This window comes from Stegodyphus dumicola, chromosome 5, assembly GCF_044657685.1.
Source record: "Stegodyphus dumicola isolate Sdum_Otavi_A_Nest chromosome 5, ASM4465768v1".
In the NCBI taxonomy this organism is placed as follows: domain Eukaryota; kingdom Metazoa; phylum Arthropoda; class Arachnida; order Araneae; family Eresidae; genus Stegodyphus; species Stegodyphus dumicola.
The window spans coordinates 207,347,084-207,368,931 of NC_140772.1; the positions used below are offsets into that span (position 1 = coordinate 207,347,084).

The 21,848-nt window shown below is 29.5% G+C and overlaps 1 protein-coding gene across 1 annotated transcript in view; it reads left to right on the forward strand.

Annotated features, from left to right (window-relative positions):
- The window catches only part of LOC118194541 (neprilysin-2-like), a 106,605-nt gene extending 85,390 nt beyond the window's left edge, over positions 1 to 21,215 (forward strand). The window contains exons 18-21 of the mRNA XM_085817868.1: positions 9,685 to 9,750; positions 11,722 to 11,817; positions 16,890 to 16,966; positions 20,976 to 21,215. Coding sequence (XP_085673994.1) covers positions 9,685 to 9,750; positions 11,722 to 11,817; positions 16,890 to 16,966; positions 20,976 to 21,075 — 339 coding nt within the window. The 3' untranslated portion in view covers positions 21,076 to 21,215. The remainder of the gene's footprint in view (positions 1 to 9,684; positions 9,751 to 11,721; positions 11,818 to 16,889; positions 16,967 to 20,975) is intronic.
- The last annotated feature ends 633 nt before the right edge of the window (positions 21,216 to 21,848 follow it).

The following is a 21,848-nucleotide window of genomic DNA, read 5'->3' on the forward strand; positions in this document are numbered from 1 at the left end:
GATGCAATAGAATGAGAATATAAAAGAGACTATTGGATACAAAACACAATATTATTTATGAGGAAAATGAAAGGATTTTTATTCTTCAGTTGATTGTATGATGATGATGAGAACGTGATGATAAATACAGGATGAGATTGTAGTTGAGTACGTAACTTCCAACTTCTGTTCGAAATATTTATTTTGGCTCGTGCAGAGCTTAAATATTTTAACATCTGTAGTCCCAGACCATTGCACCGAGTATTTTTGTCCAAAGACGCTATGCTCGTTCCGTAGGACGCTTACGGATCAGGACTGAAAAATAAAATAATTTAAGGTAATGGTAATACGAGTGTGAGGCAGCCCTTCTGCCCGATAATAATTGGCCTCATAGTTAACGAAGCACGCCTAACACAATGTTTTAAAGCAGGGTTTCTTAAACTGTGGGTCGCGACCCCCAAGGGGATCGCGGGACCTGCAGCAAGGGATCGCCAAAAATTTAGAAGTTTTGATATTTCTTTAACTTATAATAATAATTTTAGAATTACCAAATCTTTTTACACAGTGTATCTGAAACTAGATAAAGATAAGACAATACAGACAAAGAAAAAAACGAAAACGTTTCGACGCATTCCTTTGTATAATATAAACATTCATTTCCCTTGCTTTGCACGTGACGCTGCCATTTCGTCTGTTACTTCACATTGTTCCATGTCTTAAAATTAGAAATTAAAGTTAACGACCTAAAACTGCAATTACAGTACAAGTGAAAAAATTGACAGTTTCACTCACGCGTGTGTCGGATTTGCGCAATACTCATGGAGTCCCACAAAATTTTTGTAAATGTTATAGGGTCCTGGGGGTCGCGAAAAAAATCTCAGTGATAAAAAGGAGTCGCGACTGAAAAAAGTTTAAGAAGCTCTGTTGTAGTTTTAAATAAATTTTTCAAAAAAGTTCCATTACTTTATTTTAGAATTACCAAATCTTTTTACACAGAGTATCTGAAACTATATCGATCGCGTATTATCTGAAACTGATTGAGCAGCTTATAAATGAAGCTTCGAAATTTGTTTTTATTTTGTCTTGTCGGTCGTTAGAAGCAGAATTATGGCTTATCTTGTTCTATGGCGAGACGTGAACTGCAATTTTCTGTTTAAGAACACGGAAGTTCATGTTTAAAGGTGTGTGTGTGTGTGTGTGTGATTATGGCAAAGCCTCGAGGGCTATCTGCCTAAAGGGAGGGATGCCTTTCGTGGAGGACTTTCTAAGGGAAACTTGCTCGTATACATGTTACACATGGGGAAAACCACGAAAACGCCCATGCAGCCAGCCCGTTCGCGAAATTCGAACCTCGGACCGAACTACCAGTGTTCAGCGACTTTACCGCTCGGCCGCCATGTTTAAAGGTATACAGACAACTGTAAATAATTTTAAAAGGAGGATTTTTCATTTGAATACATTGTGGTGTTTAAAACATGAATCTGAACCTTTCTAATTGTTATTAAGTGCTCGAGAACAAGTTTAGTTTCGAATTTAATTTGTATACTTGACAACATTTTCTTCTCCTTCTATGCATTACATTAAACCTACATTCTGCAAAACTTGATTTTTTCTTCAGCTCTTCTTTTATGAAAAAAACTTTAATTTAAAATATTACTATAGTAATTTCATGAAACCTTTCACAAATATTATATAAAGTATTGTGATTAAATGGACTAAAAGTTAACGTTTATATACGTATGTAAAATTTTATCAGACAATTTTGTAAATAAAAAGATAGAAATTTCTCGAAAAATTGCTAGTGCATGTACTCATACAGGTATATTTAATAGACATTTTACCTTATTGCGTAGATATTAGTTAACTTAAGTCTTTATACCTTAATAAATATAAATGATGAAAATAAAAGTAAAAGATTGATAAATAGTTTTGGTGAAACATATCTAGTAATCCTGAAACTTAACACATTTTTAATCCAAAATATAAGAAAAATCCAAAACATATCCTTTAGTAATATGTTTATCACCTGCTTCTATGATTTTAAGGAGTATTCTGTTTAATAACACCAATAGTAGATTTATTTGTGCTATTTTCCAAAATCTGAGTGTTGAATGTAGTAGGATGCCTTAAAGCTGTTTCCTTTTACTCCAAGCCCTTTTTGAAACATAATTAGAAGTAGTTGTCCTATTAAATCATTTGTACAATGAACTGTAGTATTTTCTACAGCTTAATATATCATTTTTGGTGCATATAAACTCTAGAATCACTGGACTGAAAAGATTTGTTTAATCATTGTATTCAGAAAAGTGATATCTTTGCTTTATTATTAAATTCATTAAATATTTTTATGAAAACATTCTATCTGGACCCAATAAAAATGCACTAACTGAACGTATTCAAATATCGTTCCATATTTTTCCTTTTTAGTAATTACTGCAGTGGCCATCAATCTAAAGTAGTTTTCCAAAAAATAATTTTCAAATTTTAAAGAAAACTTTCCATGAAACTTCATTGCTATTCTGGCTGTGTTTAAATTAATTTGATAATTATTTTAAATTAATTTAATAAATTAATCTAAGTTAATTTGATATAATATTTTTCACGGTTACTTTTCCTCGACACCGATATATGATATTAAATTCAGATTCTTTACATTCAAATGAAGTCACTTTTTATTTTACTTAGAAACCAGTATTTTAAGCATTTCTTAATCATCTATTTTTAAAAATGGCTGATTAAAAAAAAGTAGTATTTTCTTAAAATACGTGAAATATTTTGTTTGTAAAAAAAGTTTGATATTTAAGCACACTTTCAGGTGTGAAATCGAATAATGAAAAACAAAATCTCTTACGGACACCTCATGACTTATTACGCCTATTAAGTTATACATATTTTTACAGGCCTATTAAATTATATACATTTTCCCCTGCATTTCAGTTAAACTTATTTCCTCGAATTTCATTAGAGATATATTTCTCATTCAATCAAATCAATTTTCACTTCGCGGCAAGACAAAAGTACAAAAATACATAAAAACTAATTCATTAAAAATTAAAAAATACAGTAGAACATAAAACACCAGATACAGTTAAAAATAGTTAAAAAAAAACAATTTATGCAATTAAAATTAGAGTTTCTGCACAAAAACAAGCAATTCGGCCAGCGGACAGGATACCAGATTTTTCGTTGCACTAAACTGAAAGTTTACTTTTGGTCCCATTCGGCAAAGAGACACTGAAGTTCGTGCAAAACTACTTAATTCAGTATTTTAGTAAGTTTCAGAATGGCGGCTTCGTTAGGCTTAGTACCATTTAAACAAATTTTAAATTATAGATAATTCTAAAGCTTTTTGCATTACGTATTAACTAAAGGCGTAAAAACCTTAACCGGAACATAAGAACAACGTAATTCAATCACTTTTAAAACGCAAAATGCACAAGTTACCAACATATAAAGAATAAAAACTTGACCTCACTGGGCTGGGTAATTGACTAATAGCAAATCGCTATTTATTTTATTTTGTACATTTGCCTAACCAAGCCATTTTGTATAGTTTTTTTTTTTTTTTTTTTTTTTTTTTTTTACACCTTAATGTTTTTTTTCAAGCGGACGCGCCGGGAAATGGAACAGACAGAGAATTGAGACTTAAGTTTTTGACTGTTTTTTCAGTTTCAAAAACAGTTTCGTGTACAGTTTCAATTGTCTGTTTTGATGTAACGCGATATGGAATTATCTGGATTCCAAAATCATTATAAATTTCCCCTGAAGAGTCGATAATGAGATTCGAATTGAGCTAATTTGCCATTCACCGCTTTTTTGTTTTTGTAATTTTGCTTAAGTCTTATGTCACACTTTTATTCTATTGTTTAAAGTTTGCCTTACCTTGATCAACATATTACTTACAATTAGATTTTAATTTTATTTGTAAATATTCTAGTGATAATATTGTTTATTTAGTATTTACACTTTTCATTGCACTTTATCTTACTTATGTTACATTTTTTTTTTCACCGAAACTACGGTATCAAAGCTACTTTTTAACGGAATTCTTTTAACTTGTTTTCTAAATTTTGCAGCTCAATGTGCAAAAGTTCTTGACCACAAAGGTCTTTTTTAGTTAGTTCTCCTTTCTTTAATTATATATATATATATTAAAGAAATTCTTTTGAATCCATTTTAAATGCATCTTTCAATGCGTTTTTGAGAAAAAGTGTCCTTTATTCTTTCCGTACGTCACGCAAAAACATCGTTTAGAAGGATTCGAGAGTGGTGAAAATGGCTGTTTTCGTTGAAATATGATACCCGAAACTTTTCACGATTAAAATACTTCAAAAAAATCCGGAGAATGTCTGATTTTGAATTTTAAAAAAATTATGCTAGCCAAAAGCTATATGTAACAGAACCACACCAGATACTACAGTCCCCTTTCAATTTGCTGTTTATGTTTAGTGTATATAACTCAACATATCTTCATTCAGCTGCATGCATTATCAGAAAATATTGATGACTAGAAATGTCAAACCACGGTCAAGAATTACAAAGAAAGGTGCTTATTTATTTTAGCATTTACCAAAGATTAATTGACACATTCAGCTCATGTTTATCGCCAAACGATATCGCAAACATAAATTATAATTAATCAAGCAATGAGAATTATGAAATTGTTTCTTATTTGTTCATATGAAATCTTTTTTTCTGCCGTATTCAAAATGGTGATTATCAGTTTACCATCAAGTGAAAAAGAAGTGACTGCATTCTCTTAGATAAAAAGTGCTATTTTACCCCCTATCCGAATTTTAAAAAACGGGAATGCATACAACATTTTTTAAAGTAGAAATATATATATATATATATATATATATATATATATTAATTTATTTCCTAAACCGTATTGATTAATTGATTATATTATCTCCTAAGTTTAATTAAAGTAGAATTATTTTAAAAGTGTGCATCCATACTGGTAAGTTATATTTTGAAAGATGTTTTGAAGTAATTTGAAAGCAAAATGTTAATAATGTTTTAACGGGGACTGGAGTTAAATCATCACGAAGAATAATATTACAATTGTAAAAGTAAAAATTAAAACATGTAATTATTGTCATTGATCGGAAATTAGTTGACTTTTCAAGGGGAACAAACCAACTCCCGTTCAATGATCAATAATTGATAGAAATACGTAAATATGAAAGTGTTTCGTCTTTACTCGAGTTATAAATTAAAGCCAAACCGGCAATTCTAGTCAGGCCAAATATTTCCGCGAATAGTTGTTACTCAAAGAACTGATTCTCATGAAGCATTTTAGTCAATTCAATTTGGAGTAAAAATCAATTACTGTAGAGAAATCTTGTAAAACTCGAGTAATCGTCCCCGACACTATCATCTTTATGTATTTGAGTACTATATTATTTGTAGAAATTAAACATTGGAAATTGTCATTATGAAATCGAAATCAAAGTAAAGTTGAAATAAACATAGAAGATTATAAAAAAGATAAATAATGCAAACTTTGCAAAAACAAATCAAAGAGAACATAAAAATAATATAAAAATAATATAAAAATAAAATAGAAAATAATATAAATAAGATCAGTGAATGTACATGAAGATATAAAGGCCAGAAAGGTATTAAGTAACTTACATTCTTTCTAGTGGGGGAGTTGGAAGTGTGTTCTCTTCGTGTCTGACTCAGAAGTGTAGGGTGTCCGAAAATTCTTAGCGGCAGTAGGGGCTTTGAATTATATCAGTCGGCAAGACTTGGGTGAAGAAATTTATGGTAGTGGGTGGGACTTGGAATTCTTGAGGGATGTATTTTGTGGAGTTCTTATCTGAGAGAGACCGTCTGTTAAGATTTTTTTAAAAATACTAGTGAATGGAAATTAATTAATTTCTGGCTAATTGTCGTGTCGCAATGATTAAGAATTTAAGAAAGGAAAAAGGCATTTTCGCTATCCAAGAGCTAGTAGACAGTCTAAAGGCAGGAAATAGGCCCATTTTTTTAGTAACAGTATAGTAACAGTATATGTCTGAAGACAATTAGCTTTTTACAATATATACAATTGAGTAATTACACTATGTGCAAATCTTTCAACTGACAGTCATCCAACTTATACCGCCTTCTCAGGTTTAGGAATAAATTATCATATCCCTATCAGTTAAATGATTTAGAGTGAGTATTTAACGCCTGCTCTTTTAAGGCAATGGTTGATAAATTGAAAGGGAATTAGATTATTTTTGAGAATTTTGATAAGGATCAAAATTTCGCGTTGTAAATCTATTGTATCTGTGCATATAGTTTTAATTCGTTGTATTTGATTAATTATAGTATTGTTAATTACTTTTTTGGATATGTTGGAGTTCCAATTTATTAATTTGTTAGTATTGAAATTGAAGTTTCTTGTTTTGTCAAAAAGTAAAATTTTTTTGTAGTTAATGATTTGAAGATCTAGAAAGTCTATGCTATTTTGTGAATTATTAGTTTTATTAAGTTTAAGACAATTCGGATAAATGTCGGAGTTTTCAATTTTACCAAAATTATTAATTGTAATAAGGTCATCAATAAATCTGTAGGTGTGTTTGTAGTAATTTAACTCTTGTGGTTGTAGATTTTTTTGGAAGTTAAATTCTTTGACAAATAAAAAGATATTACAGATCGAGGTGCTGGAATGTAAGCCCATTGGCAATCCTCTGACTTGTTTAAAAAGTTGATTTTGAAACTTGATGTAGTTATGAAAAAGTGTGCATTTTAGGTAGGTTTTCCATTTGTCAAGAGTCATGATATTGAGTATATTAGGGAAAAGTTTTGGTAGATCAAGTAGACTGGTATAGATTTCTTCTAGAGGAAGTGAGGTATATAAGTTTTCAAAATCATAGCAGTTAATGTTTTGGATGTTAATGGTATGAATGGTATTAATGACAGGAGTGTTATTATGAATGATCCAGCAAGTTATGATTAGTGTTACAATCATTGAAAATAAATTTACAGATTTTATTAAGTTGAATTGAAAAATAATAGTCTATATTTTTCTTGTAATTATTAGTTCCATTAGCTATAAATCTAAATTTTAATGGTGTTTTATGGAATTTGGGAATCGCATAAAGATTAGTAAATCTGTTGTAGTTTGCATTGAAAGTAATATTGAGTTTCTTATGAAAAGTTTTAATCCTGTTTATTATAGATGTTTCTGTAAGGTTGGCTGATTGATAAGTAGTTGCGTTGAGAAGTTCTTTATGAATAATCTCAGTGTAGAATTGTTTTCATATAATGCTAAAGTTATTAGTTGTTTTATCTGTTTTTGTAATAGTAAAAAGCTGTTTTAATTTACTAATATCAGATGTAAGTTGCGACCAGTTCAGTGTACTTTTAAATTTGAGGTGACTGATTTCTGTGGATATGCGTTGAGGAATTTTAGCTTTCCATTTTAAGAAGGTATCTATGGGAAAATTCAGTTGATAGCTTGCTTTAACTATAAATTCGTTGATGTTGTTTTCGAAAGTCTTGTAACAGTAATTTGTAGTCATGTTTCTGACTGGTCTAAATTTTGTACCATAACTCATTAGTGTTTTTAGTTGATGGTTTTGTATGATATTCAGGTTGCCAGTAATTATGTGCTGGTGATGAGAATCTACGTAATTGCTGTAAATTGGTGTCTTACAATGTCATTCTGCAGTTTCATCTATTTCATGGTGGTTAGTAAGCAAGTTGCTTAAGGTCCTTTGATATTTAAATGCAATCATTGGTATAGTGTCAACTGCGGGGAAGTAATCTTTACAATCTCTGATGATTCTTGAGAAATGAATATTGTCAAACTGCGGATGCAGAAAATTGACTTTAAAATAAATTTTGCGTTGAGTGAGACTATTAGAGAGTCTGAAAAGACTAAAATCAAGAATCATGTCTTTAATGATTTGTATGTCGTCGTAACTTTCTTGAATGAATTTTTTTAGTTTGATAAGGAATTTATTAGTACAGGAGTGTAACCAGTTGAGAAGTTTCTTGGGAAAACAGTCTGAGTCAAAAAAACATTTCAATTGTTTTTTCAATGCAAGTGTATCCAAAGTGGATAAAAATCTCGCATTATTTTTTATTTTGCTTCCTCTTTTTCCTCTCTGCGTTTTGATGCTGTATTTTGCTTCCTCTTTTTCCTCTCTGCGTTTTGATGCTGTATTTTGCTTCCTCTTTTTCCTCTCTGCGTTTTGATGCTGTATTTTGCTTCCTCTTTTTCCTCCCTGCGTTTTGATGCTGTATTTTGCTTCCTCTTTTTCCTCTCTGCGTTTTGATGCTGTATTTTGCTTCCTCTTTTTCCTCTCTGCGTTTTGATGCTGTATTTTGCTTCCTCTTTTTCCTCTCTGCGTTTTGATGCTGTATTTTGCTTCCTCTTTTTCCTCTCTGCGTTTTGATGCTGTATTTTGCTTCCTCTTTTTCCTCTCTGCGTTTTGATGCTGTATTTTGCTTCCTCTTTTTCCTCTCTGCGTTTTGATGCTGTATTTTGCTTCCTCTTTTTCCTCTCTGCGTTTTGATGCTGTATTTTGCTTCCTCTTTTTCCTCTCTGCGTTTTGATGCTGTATTTTGCTTCCTCTTTTTCCTCTCTGCGTTTTGATGCTGTATTTTGCTATATTTTTTTTTTTTGAAAAAAATCAAACAAATTAAATAATTTTACCTTTTGCTGGTAAAACCGACAAGTATCAAAATAAATAATTTACATCTAATAGAAAATACTCAATTTCAAGAATTTGATTCTTTTACTTCTTTGTCAGCTTTAGCTAGCTGCCTGCAAAAATTCATCACAGTAAACAATATGCGAGCTGTAATGAAGAAAAAAAAATTTTAAAGGCCATATTCAATAAAGAGTATTATGAAGAGTATTAAAATTATTTTATGAATAAAAGTATACTTCATTAATAAGTCAAAAAATTATTTTATAAATAAGTATACTTTATAAGTAATATATCTCTTTATAACTAAGTCTTTATAAAAGACTTATTTATAAAGTCTTTTCATGAGTTAATTTCATGAAAAAGAAACAGAAAAAAAGGTCTTCGGGCAAAACAGCAGGTTGTAAAAAGCAAAGGGAAGTTCGCTCCATTACCACAGAAACTTTATTTTCTTTCATCAATTTTATTTTTTATGTATAGTTGGATAGAGAAATAACCAGTTTATAGTCTTAGATAAATAATTAATTTATAATTACAACTTGAGAAAAAAAACGTATTTCAGGCGATATTAAGAAGTTTAGATAATTAATATAAAGCGGTCGATTGAAAAAAAATATCAAGGGAATATAAAACACATAAAGACATTTCTAAACATTTTGTAGATTAAAAAAAAAAAAAAAAAAAAAAAAAAAAAAAAAAAAAAAAAAAACGACGAAAAGAAATTTGGAAAATATTTATTATCTACTTATTTTCCTCCGTTATTATGCATGTTTGAGGTTAAATTTTCTGTCTCCAACGTACTGTTACTTATTTAGCATCTGATAAGTAGCAGAAAAAATCATCTTAAATATTAACAGATATGTTTTGCAATCTCATATCAATTTGTAAATAATTGATATGAAAGTGTATGTTTAACGTTTAACAAGAGAGGGCACGTGCTGAACTTTAGATAATAAATTCCTGCTTAACCGCTCCCCCCCCCAATAATATTCTTATGCTTATCGAAGAGATAACGCATACATATATATTAAAACAATTATATCTTTTGTAGGTGAACGGTGTTAACACACAAGGAGAAAATATAGCTGATAATGGAGGGCTCAAAGCAGCTTACTGGGTAAGAAAAGTGTTTGAATTTCATGAAATCACGCATTTGTCCTTACAGGTTCAAATATATAAAACAGAAGAAAACGAGAAAAAGTGAAATACAGAAAATACTGATATTATGATATGTGTAAAAGATAAATGTTGTTAAGTATAAAGAGACAGTAATAAGTGTACTCTCAATTATCCAGGTTTATTCTGGGGGAGCAGGTCACGGATAATTAAAAAACACAGATAATCCAAACTATTAATTTTCATGCATATTTCTAGCCCAAAGGGCGTTAGCCCAAAAGTGCTATTAATTTCGTTTTGTCATTTTGCGTTGGTTGACTATAAATGTCGGTTCACTTTTCAAATTGTTGCCATCAAATATTAGATCCCTGTGTTATATTTAAAGAAATTAAATAATGAAGAATCTACGGAAATGTATGTATATTTCTCGCATTGGGATAAAACAACGGTACTTAGAGCCATCCAATTTTGAATAACGTAATCCTCCTCCGAATATGGGCATCTGGAAGCCCAAATTTGGAATTTGTTTTGTTATCGATTTCATATTTTGTAAAACTTTAACGAATTTCTGATTAACAAAATTCAATGATTTCAAAGCAAGCAATGGCAATACTATACGAAAAAAAAGTTATCTCCAGCGAGCGAAACTCTGTGTCGGAAATTTTAAAGATATGCTCATTTTAAAATTATTTTGCGATATTGCTGTTGAATTGAATTTTATGGTTTAAGTGCGAAGAACATGATATTTAATAAATAAAGGTAACACACAAAACGTTAAAAAACGCCCCTTCGGGAGTAATGTAAAATCTGAAAGCTTTCATATTTTATTTTTTATAAATTTTTTTTTCTTTAAAAAAATCAGTAATTTGTTTTTGAAAACGTTTAAATATTTATCGAATTTCACTGCATACGAATTTCACTGCATACCGTTTCGAAGTGCAATTTGATTTTCGTATCTGAATCTACTTTTGTCGACGAAGTCCAGTAATGCTTTTAATAGAAATCATTACTGTCTTTGTTCCAATAGAATTGTCAGTATCTTCCTCGCTTGTCTTTTTAGTATCACTCTCCAACTTTTCTGTTCTGGTAACATTTGAAATTATATCCACATCAGTCAAGAACTGAAAGCCCAGCTCAGTCGAATAGCCATCAACCATTCCTCGAAGCTTATCCGATTGTCATTTACGTACAAATATGACAACTATATATGAAACACAAAACTCCCAGCGATCAACGGATACGATGCCTTCCAGTTTATGCGCCTTCAGAACGAATTTTAGGAGGATATCGTTGAAGCTAAGCCCAAAGACGCAATTCATCGGTTTTTAGAGCATGCTCGGGCTTGCGATTGTTTGTTTTTTACACACTCTCGGGTTGAGATTGTTGAGCAGAAATTCCGATAGAAAGTCTCGCGCAATGGAGGCGAAAATGTTTTTTTATTGTTTCCATTGTCGACTTTAGACATTACGCGCGCTGGAGATAAAAAAAAAAAAAAATCTGTACAGTGTTGCCATTGATCGCTTTGAAATCGTTGAGTTTGTTACTCAAAAATTCATTAAAGCTTTACAAAATGTGAAGTAGACAATAAACCAAATTGGAAATTCTAAATTCCTCCTTCCAGATGCCCATGTTGTGGTGGAGAATTACGTTATTTAAGATTTGATGGCTCTTCTTTTTTAATAATGCGGAAAAAATGCATACATACATGCAAATTCTTCGTTATTTATTTTAAGTATAACAATAATAATAATTTAAGTATATTTTAAGTAATACAGGGCTATAGTATTTGGTGGCAACAATTTGAAAAGTGATTCAGACTTTTGCAGTGATTCAACGCAAAATCCCGTCTTACGACTGATAGCCCTTCTAGGTTTACGCTACCTTAGGCTAAAAAAGTAAATAAATTTTAAAAAAAAGATTTATAATTTTTTTTAAAAATAATTTAATATTTTTTTCTTTGTTTATTCCACAGGCTTTTCGAACGCGGTCACTGTTTGGTGGAACAGGTCCAATGCTGCCAGGACTGAAATATACACCGAATCAGTTATTCTGGATAAGTGCAGCACAAGTATGTGCTATATGTCTTTCATACTAATAGAACTTTGTGTAATACATCCGAACTCTGCTATAACGAACTTCAAGGGACCAAACCTTTGCTTCAGAATATTCGGTGGTTTGCTATATCTGATCTTATAAGATTTAAAAAGAATTAGAAATCATTTCACAAAACAATGTAACTGTTTAGCATTGTCACATCTTCTAAAAGACGTTGGTAGTAACTTTAATTTTAAACAAATTGTAGGACTCTCTGCTGTGTAACTCTAAGTTACTGTTGGAAGTGAAGAATCTTAAGAACCGATAAGCAAATAATCGCTTGAGTTCGTGTGACAGGAAACAACAAGATAGAAGGGTAAAATAACCCTTTAATTATTCCAGAGTTTAACAAAACTCTGTCTTGGAGTTGTACAATAAAGCCGACACCTTGGGCTTGAACTTAAGAAACTAAGAATTAGACTAAATTAACCTTAACTAAAGAGATATGGCCGAACCCATTAAAATTCTAACAGAGTTGGCCCCTTGACGCTAATTGCCTGCTGCCAAGGGCGTAATAATAGCTTACGAGAGAGTAGCCTAAAAAGGCGGATGCGTGCAGCCAGAGTATCTAGTATCTCACTCACAGTTTAACTCAAAATTTAAAAACTGTAATAAAATTAACATAATCCTTATAAAGTAATATAAAAAAAATTAGAATTCCTACTTCGGTCTACAAAGAAAAATTTTATTTTAGTTACTTTTTATTAACATTATTAAAATTTTTTAGTTACATTTAAAAAAATTATATTTTAAGCATATATTTTTATCACGTTAACATAGAAAGAGGGGAAGAATTTTTTGCTACATAATGGGACATTACATCCGCTTCATCCAACTCTATAAAATTACAATTCTTTAATTTCATACACTTTAAAAATTTTTAGAACTCTGTCTTACTGTTGCCACTTATTTTTGTTAAATATTACAATCCTATTTATCAAACTCTATAGAACTACAATTCTTTAATTCCATACACTTTAAAAATCTTTAGAACTCTGTCTTACTGTTGCCACTTATTTTTGTTTAATATTATAATCTTATTTATCACAGGTATGTACTATTATTTATAAGTTGTTATAAAATTAATTTTTACAGCACGTGAAAATTTCTAATAAACGGTCATTATTTATAAGTCTTATAATATATTAAAAGAATCTGATGTATACACCACATGACTTGTACGGAATATTAAATTATACGCATTTTTTCTTGCATTTCGTTTAAACTTATTGGATTGAATTAAACCTACTTCGCCGACAGCCAGCACATAAACCACAATAGAATAAATGCATTCCTTAAAATTCTATTTGTTTACCATAGCGACATACTGGCGCTAGGTTCACTTAACAGTATTATATTTCGTTCATATTATAACTCAGAATGCACAAAATTTATATCATTTAAAGAATTATCTAATCATTGCTACATGTTCTATTCAAATACTACAATAAAGCTAGAACGATGTATAAAAGAAATTAAGCAAATAAAACAAAAAAGAAACAGTTTTTCACAGATGATTGAGTATTTCTCATTCAATTAATTCATTCCTCCCTTCGCGACACAGCAAAAATACATAAAAACTCAAAATATCTGTATTAAGAATTACAAAGTAAATTTTAAACACTTATTTCCTCGAAAAAATTCCAGAAAGGATTAAGCATGATTTAATTCGCAATAATAAATGAAGGCGTTATCTTTGTTGTTGCGAAGCTAAGTTTCTCTAGATTGGCAACAAATCCACTATTCTTCTGTTTCAAATGTAAACAAGCAATGACCGCCATCAAAAACATTATTAGGCTTAACGGCACTTAAACAACTTTAAAATTGTTGATAATTCTAAAAATATTGCATACATATTTACTAAAGGCATAAAAATCTTAACCGGAAGATAAGAACAACATAATTCAATCATTTTTAAAGCAAAAAATGTACAATTTACAAACATATAAGAGTAAAGAAACTGAGATCACTGAGCCTGGTAATAGATGGATATATATATTATAAATATATTTATATACGTTTGGCGCGGCCGATTGCAACCAAAATACGAGATGCACATCTATATGTTATAGTAGTCCTATATACAAAATTTCAACGTTCTGAGGCTACTCGTTTTTGAGTTATGCGAGATACGTACGTACGTACGTACATACGTTCGTACAGACGCCATGAGAAATTCTCTTCAGAATTCATTTTAAAGCAGTTTTATAATGTTTTTGGAGGAAAAGAGTCTTTGATACTGTCCTTACGTACAGATATCACGCAAATGTATCGTTAAATTGCATTCGAAAGCTGTCAAAATGGATATTTTCGTTGAAATATGCTGCCTAAAACTTTTCGCGATTACAATACTTCCTTTTTACTTCGTACAAGGAAGTAAAAAAATCTGATGTGTAAACCACATGACTTTCCTTTTACGGAATATTAAATTATACGCATTTTTCTTCCATTTCATTTAAACTTATTGGATTGAATTAAATCTACTTCGCCGACAGCGTATAAACCACAATAGAATAAATGCATTCTTTAAAATTCACACTATTTGTAAGAATTTAGATTAAAAAAAAACATATTGAAAGTTAATTGTTAAGTTACTTGTGATTATTATTATGTGCAATAAATAAATTTATTTTTTCGTTATTTATCAGTTTCACCGTACGTTAATAATTTTACACTAAAATTACTTAGCAGAAAAGTCATAGTTTAGATCGCTCCATCTAAAAACAAATTTCCATCCAAAATACGCATTTATAATTATGAACAAGCATCAGCCTTGAAATGAATACTGTTTGACACTAAATCAAAGAACTCAAATGGAGTCAAATGGCCTATTCAAGCTGTTCGTCTCTATGAATCGGTGGCCTTTGTGTCATTTCGTGACATATTAGGGTCTCCTAAAATATGGTTAATGTGTGCCTTGGTTTTCCAAGAACTTAGTGTCACACCCTGAGTTACTTGTTGAGCACACACAGAAAGGTGCAGTTAACATAGAACAGCAACCTAAAGGTGCTTTTCGTTATTATAATACTATTCTAATATTCTACGATAGTTTGTAATTTTTCATTTGAAAATTTCAGAAATTCTTCAAAAATACAAATAATTTTCTCTCCAAGCTATCCACAAATTTCGTTATATTTGATTTTTATACATTTGGAAGCTCATTATAGCAGTATCAAATGACATTTAAGTCTATAGAAAATTAAACAGGACGGGAAATTCGAATTTCGTTATATTCCAAGGTTCGTTATAAGTGGGGTTCGCTATGGCGGGGTTTGACTGTACTACATATCATTCGAGTGAAAAAGTGATATTTCAAAATATGCAAAAGCATTCATAAAAAGCAATTTTTTCATAAAATATATAATGTTGTTTACGAGTTGTTATACTAATCAGAGCATTGAATCTGACATAAGAAAAGTATTCAGATTCCAAATATGTTACGAATTCCGATTATATATGTTTAAATAATAAGAGTAAATACTTTTTAGAGAAATATTAAATCATTACTGGAGCCTTTTAGTGAAAATGTTCCTTATAAATGGATGTTCTTTTAGTTTTACTGTCCATCTAGTAGTACGTTTTTAAAAAAATTTGATGTGGACACGACATGCTTCCTTGCATGTCATATTAAATTAAACATATTTTTTGCTGCATTTCATTTAAACTTATTTCCTCGAATTTTTCTGACTTAAAATGAATCGATCCCTCGAGCCAAAGGAGCCAAGTTGAAAATGATATCAAAAGCTGCAAATTTTGATATTAATTATGATGGTCAATTTTGGTCGTAAGGAAGACAAACGTCTTAAAATTTTATTTTTTTTTCACAAAGAGTATAAAACTTTCCCAAATATAAACATAGGAACAGGGTGACCGCATTAAAAGTTAGATTTCGTTATTTGTATTATTTAGATATCGTTATTATTCGCTATTTAGATTATTTAAATTAGACCACATTAGATTTTGTTTAAAATAATTTTTTTTAAAATTTGACATTGCTCACACATGAATATTTTCGGTATTTGAAACACTTCTGTAATAGGAAGTATATGAATACGACCGATGATTGGAAAACTAGAGGTTGGTTAAAGACTCATAAGCCGGGAAAGCGGGGTGGGTATACATACACTTTTGGTACTGCCGAAAGCAATAAAAAAAGGGAGGTGCACAACTAGATGTTATAGAAGTCGCATATGCAAAATTTCAACGTTCTACGGCTAATTTTGAGTTATCCGAGATATGTACTTACGAATATACGAGTATGTCATAAAAATCTATTTTGAGTCCATTTTCAATTCATTTTACAATCCGTTTTGGAAAACAGAGTCCTTTATTCTGTCCGAAAGCATAGACATCATACAAAAAATATTTAAAATAAATTCGGGAACGGTCAAAATGGATATTTCCGTTGAAATATTATACCCGAAATTTTTCCTGATTGCAATACTTCCTTTACTTCCAACAAAGAAGTAAAAAGATCTTTCGACATCAAAATTACTTCTCAGCATTGAGAGGCAATGGACGGCAACTTCATCTAAATTCGGAAAACCGATTTCTCTCATCAATTCCAGAACAATTAGAAACTCGGTCTTCTATTTTAAATTCTGGAATAAAATTAATTTACAACATATTTTTATAGAAATGCTGATGGAAAATAACATCAAAACTAAAACAATCACTCAAATATAAAAACATACTAACAATTATAATAGAAATTAAAATATAACACTCACAAAAAAATCTGTCTTTCGTGTAAAAAATCTGATATTCCCGAAATCTTACAAATTCTCCTAAAATTCGCTAAAATGATCGCAGAAATTCTCCTTGCTTTAAAGTTGCCACATTATTTATTAGTTATTTAACTGTTTCATATTTTAAGGACAAATTCAGTACGCTATTACTTTAAAAAAGTCTTAAATGCACCATAACTTTCAGTTAGCTTTATAGAGTCCGACTAATAAAAACAGTTGTTAAATAGAAATTGTACATTAGCTTATATTGTTGGTATTAATGTAAATATGACTGATTGCAGAAATAAAATTTTTTTAGGTGTACTGTAGCAAAATTACACCAGAGTTTGAAAAATTCAACATTATGGCTGGATCACACACTCCGCAAAAGTTTAGGTAAGCAATTCGATGTACACTTTTTGCTTTAAATAGTAATATATTTATATATATATTGTATGACTTAGTGCGAAATCGAGTTATTCTACTACTTGCGCATATATATATATATATATGAAATGTAATTTCTCGTACATTATTTGTTTTGTGCAGCCGGGGCAACAGGAATGAGACAAATTTTGGAATATAAAGTGGTAGGTTTATTTTAGTATCCATCTCACAAGCGTTCTCCTCGTACCTTGAGCAGAAGCCCTACTTATACATATGTGTGCGTCACGAGGCTCATCCAATCAGCGATATTAATTGAAATCACGAGGTGACGCTATCTCCTCATCAGGAGTGTTCTTAAGCACTTTATGTAATATGACAGATTTATGAGTTTGGCGAATTGGCGGGCGCCAACAAGTTAATATATTTTATACTAAAGAAAGGATTTCGCCAAAATTTAGGAACAGGGATGCAATTTAGGTAGAGAATCGCCAACGCATTATTAAGCAATATTATTAGAATTTAATTTAATCAATTGATTTAAAAATATCATTACATATATATATACGTAAAAAAGCAATTTTAAAGTTAAAATAATTAAAAAAAGTGCAAACATATAAAAGATTTAATTTTCGAACTAATCTACAATATCATTTAAATTCAGCATAAGTAAATCAAGTGCAAAACCAATCCATGAAAATAAATTCATCAATTTAGCAAATTAAAATTAATCTAATTTTTTTTTAAATGCATAAGTGAATGACTGTTGAGCAGGAAGGAGACAGACTTATCAAGGGGAAGTTGCCTCCAAACCTAACTCTCCAATCATTCAATTCGTGTTTCGTCATTCATGCAGGCAAGGGTAAAAGTCAAAACCAAAAGTAAAGAGTGAAGAATGTCCAAAAAGATGGTGTATTGGTGTACTGAGAATACGGAAAAGCACACTAGGGCTATCTGCCTAAGGGAAGGGATGCCTTCGTGGAGGACTTTCTAAGGGAAACTGGCTCGTATACACGTTACAATGGGGGAAAACCACGAAAACGCCCATGTAGCCAGCCCGTTCAGGGGATTCGAACCTCGGACCGAACTACCAGTGTTCAGCAATTTTACTGCTCGGCCGCTGGTGGGCTTGTCCAAAAAGAAATACCAATAAAGTGGTACCTTTAGAAATTAGCAATTAAAAATTAAAGTTCTAAAAGGAAAATACCTATGAAGTTTTTTGAGAAATGAGCAATGTAAAGTCAAGTATTAAATTAAACTTTTTAAAAAATTTAAAAAATTAAATTAAAAAAATTATTTTTTCAGAAAAATTAATTTAGAAACCAATGCATTTTAGAAACCTTTGTCTACAGAAACCTCCCCGACACGAATGTGCATATCAATAAAAAGAAACTAAAAAGGAACTAGACATAATTTATATAAACCAATAAGAAACAAAAAGAACTAATTCATAATTTTTAAAAAACAAATATATACTTAAAAATATAATTTCGTATCTAGAAAATACTTAAATACTACATAAAAAATATTTAAAAAATACTTAAAGCAAGTAAATAGTAAGTTTTAATTCTAACTTACCTACTATATTAGCGTTGGGATCTGCAAAAGTATTTCCAAAGTGATGTAAGTGTGTTCTTCAAATTATATAAATGGCGCTTATGTAAATAAAGTTGAGTGCCAAGCTGCTATCTTTGTTTTATTAAAAATTTTTTGTAAACTTTAATATTAAAATATTTAAATATAAATCTAGAAAAAATTAAATATTCTAAAAGTATGTAATTCAAGTTTTCATTTAAACTGATCAACTATTTATGGTAGGGAAAGGCAGGCATTAACTTTACTTTATAATTTTTTGGCTCTTTTTGGTATGATAAAATTACCTTAAACCTTAGCTGGAGGGTAATGGAGGATATATAAGAGTAAAGGAATTATCTTGTAAATTTTTATTGTAAATAAAGTTTTAAATATGTATATTTAATCAATATTGGATTCTTTCCATTTACTAATAAAGGGCCAACTCTTTCCAAAAGTCTCAATTATAGCCCGAATTGAGTGAAGATTTTAATCTTCTTCTTCTAATTTTCCATACTTTAGCCAGTATTTAGTTAATTTTTGATATACCAGTTGAAATCAAGTTTATTAAACTTTCAATATTTTCTTTCATTAAATATAGCTTTTAATTAACTTTTTTAAGGAATTTTTGGGAGATTTCTGGGAAATTTCTAGGAAATTTCTGGGGATTTTTTTAGAGATTTTTTAAGTAATTCATTTCTAAAAATTAAAAAAAAAATTTTTTAAGACTTTTTAAATTTAAATTTTTTTTTTTAATTTTTAAAAAAATTTTAAAACATTTCAGTTTTACTTAATTATTTTTTAATTATTTGCAATTTTCATAAAAACATTTTTTCACTAAACGTTATTATTTGCAATATTTACACAATTTTGCAACAGAACACACATTTCACATTACAAACAGTTTACATTTATTAATTCACAATAACCACTTAACTCTACTTTACTTCAATTAGTACTCTTTTTATGATATTTGCAAAGAAAATCTCTTGATTGGCTCAGCTACTTAACTCCCTACCATAAATAGTTGATCAGTTAAAATTAAAACTTGAATTACATACTTTTAGAATATTTAATTTTTTCTAGATTTATATTTAAATATTTTAATATTAAAGTTTACAAAAAATTTTTAATAAAACAAAGATAGCAGCTTGGCACTCAACTTTATTTACATAAGCGCCATTTATATAATTTGAAGAACACACTTACATCACTTTGGAAATACTTTTGCAGATCCCAACGCTAATATAGCAGGTAAGTTAGAATTAAAACTTACTATTTACTTGCTTTAAGTATTTTTTAAATATTTTTTATGTAGTATTTAAGTATTTTCTAGATACGAAATTATATTTTTAAGTATATATTTGTTTTTTAAAAATTATGAATTAGTTCTTTTTGTTTCTTATTGGTTTATATAAATTATGTCTAGTTCCTTTTTAGTTTCTTTTTATTGATATGCACATTCGTGTCGGGGAGGTTTCTGTAGACAAAGGTTTCTAAAATGCATTGGTTTCTAAATTAATTTTTCTGAAAAAATAATTTTTTTAATTTAATTTTTTAAATTTTTTAAAAAGTTTAATTTAATACTTGACTTTACATTGCTTATTTCTCAAAAACCTTCACAGGTATTTTCCTTTTAGAACTTTAATTTTTAATCGCTAATTTCTAAGGGTACCACTTTATTGGTATTTCTTTTTGGACATTCTTCACTCTTTACTTTTGGTTTTGCCTTTTACCCTTGCCTGCATGAATGACGAAACACGAACTGAATGACTGAAAAGTGAGGTTTGGAGGCAACTTCCCCTTGATAAGTCTGTCTCCTGCCTGCTACACAGTCGTTCACTTATGCATTTTTTAAAAAAAATTTAGATTAATTTTAATTTGCTAAATTGGTGAATTTATTTTCATGGTTTGGTTTTGCACTTGATTTACTTATGCTATCTGAATTTAAATGATATTATAGATTAGTTCGAAAATTAAATCTTTTATATGTTTGCACTTTTTTTAATTATTTTAACTTTAAAATAGCTTTTTTACGTATATACTTGTTCGTTAAAATTTAAATTTAAATTTAAATTTCATTCCTTGCAACAATGGCGCAAAGAATTAATTATTTAAATTATTTTTAAATTAACAAATTTTAATTTAATTTTTAAATATAATTAAATTAAATTTATTTAAATTCATTTTATTATTATAAAACAATATATATATATATAAATATATATAAAATATACATATATATATTTTTTTTTGAAGAGAGACATGTGCTACCATTTTGGTCAAGAAAAATTTTACTTTTAATTTAAACAGATGTTTCAGGTTTTCGTCATTATTTGAAATATATATATGTTTCATTAAACAGTTTGCTTTAAGACAAATTTTAAAAAATGTAAATTAAAAATGTTTATGTTACGCATTGACGAATTAAAAATATCTTTCTTTTCAGGGTAATAGGAACAATGTCTAATTTACCAGAATTTTCTGAAGACTTTCAGTGCGAACCAGATTCGGCAATGAACCGAAAAACCAAATGCCGAGTTTGGTAGAATGTCAGTTATGCCAGATAAACTGTTCTACGAAAGAATACATTGGCATTATTGATTTATTGCTATTTTAAGTGCAAGTATAACACTTATCTGCAATTATAATTAACTCTATTTTTAAGAATAAAGTTTTGAAATTCCTATCAATTCTCGGAACTTTTAACGAAAAATTCAGATTAAGGTTGGAGACTTTTGGTAATTTCTCGCCAAATTTGTCGACAAAAATTAGTCGCCAAAACCATCGCCAGCTGGGCGATATCTCGCCAATGTAGCGAGATAGCCATTTTCTCTATGTTAACAGATTTGCCCCTGTATTCTTATTTTTTCAGCAGAGAATTGCCTCTTCCAAGTCTTTGATGTTACATTATACAAAAAATACTACAATATCACACATAATTTCATCAAAATTATTTAAATTTGTACGAAATTCCTACCACTGTTTTACTTTTTTTTTTTTAAATTTATGTGCCAAATTGCAATTATTTTTAAATGCATGATTTTATATTTAGATTTAGCTATCAAATTGCAAACTTTTGACTTAAAACATGTTTTTGGATACATTTATTACCAAATTCAAATTTTCTAGTAAATATATTTTTGGTAGATCACTGAATACCTCTTTTAGCAGTTTTACCCAATTTACTATTTCTCTAAGAATATAGTAAATAATAACTATCCATTTCACATTTAAACATTAATCTCATTGTCTCAGATCGTAGTCTTGATTGCCTTACTCAGCTTGTCAACATTGCTTCATTTTTTGAAACAGATAGAAC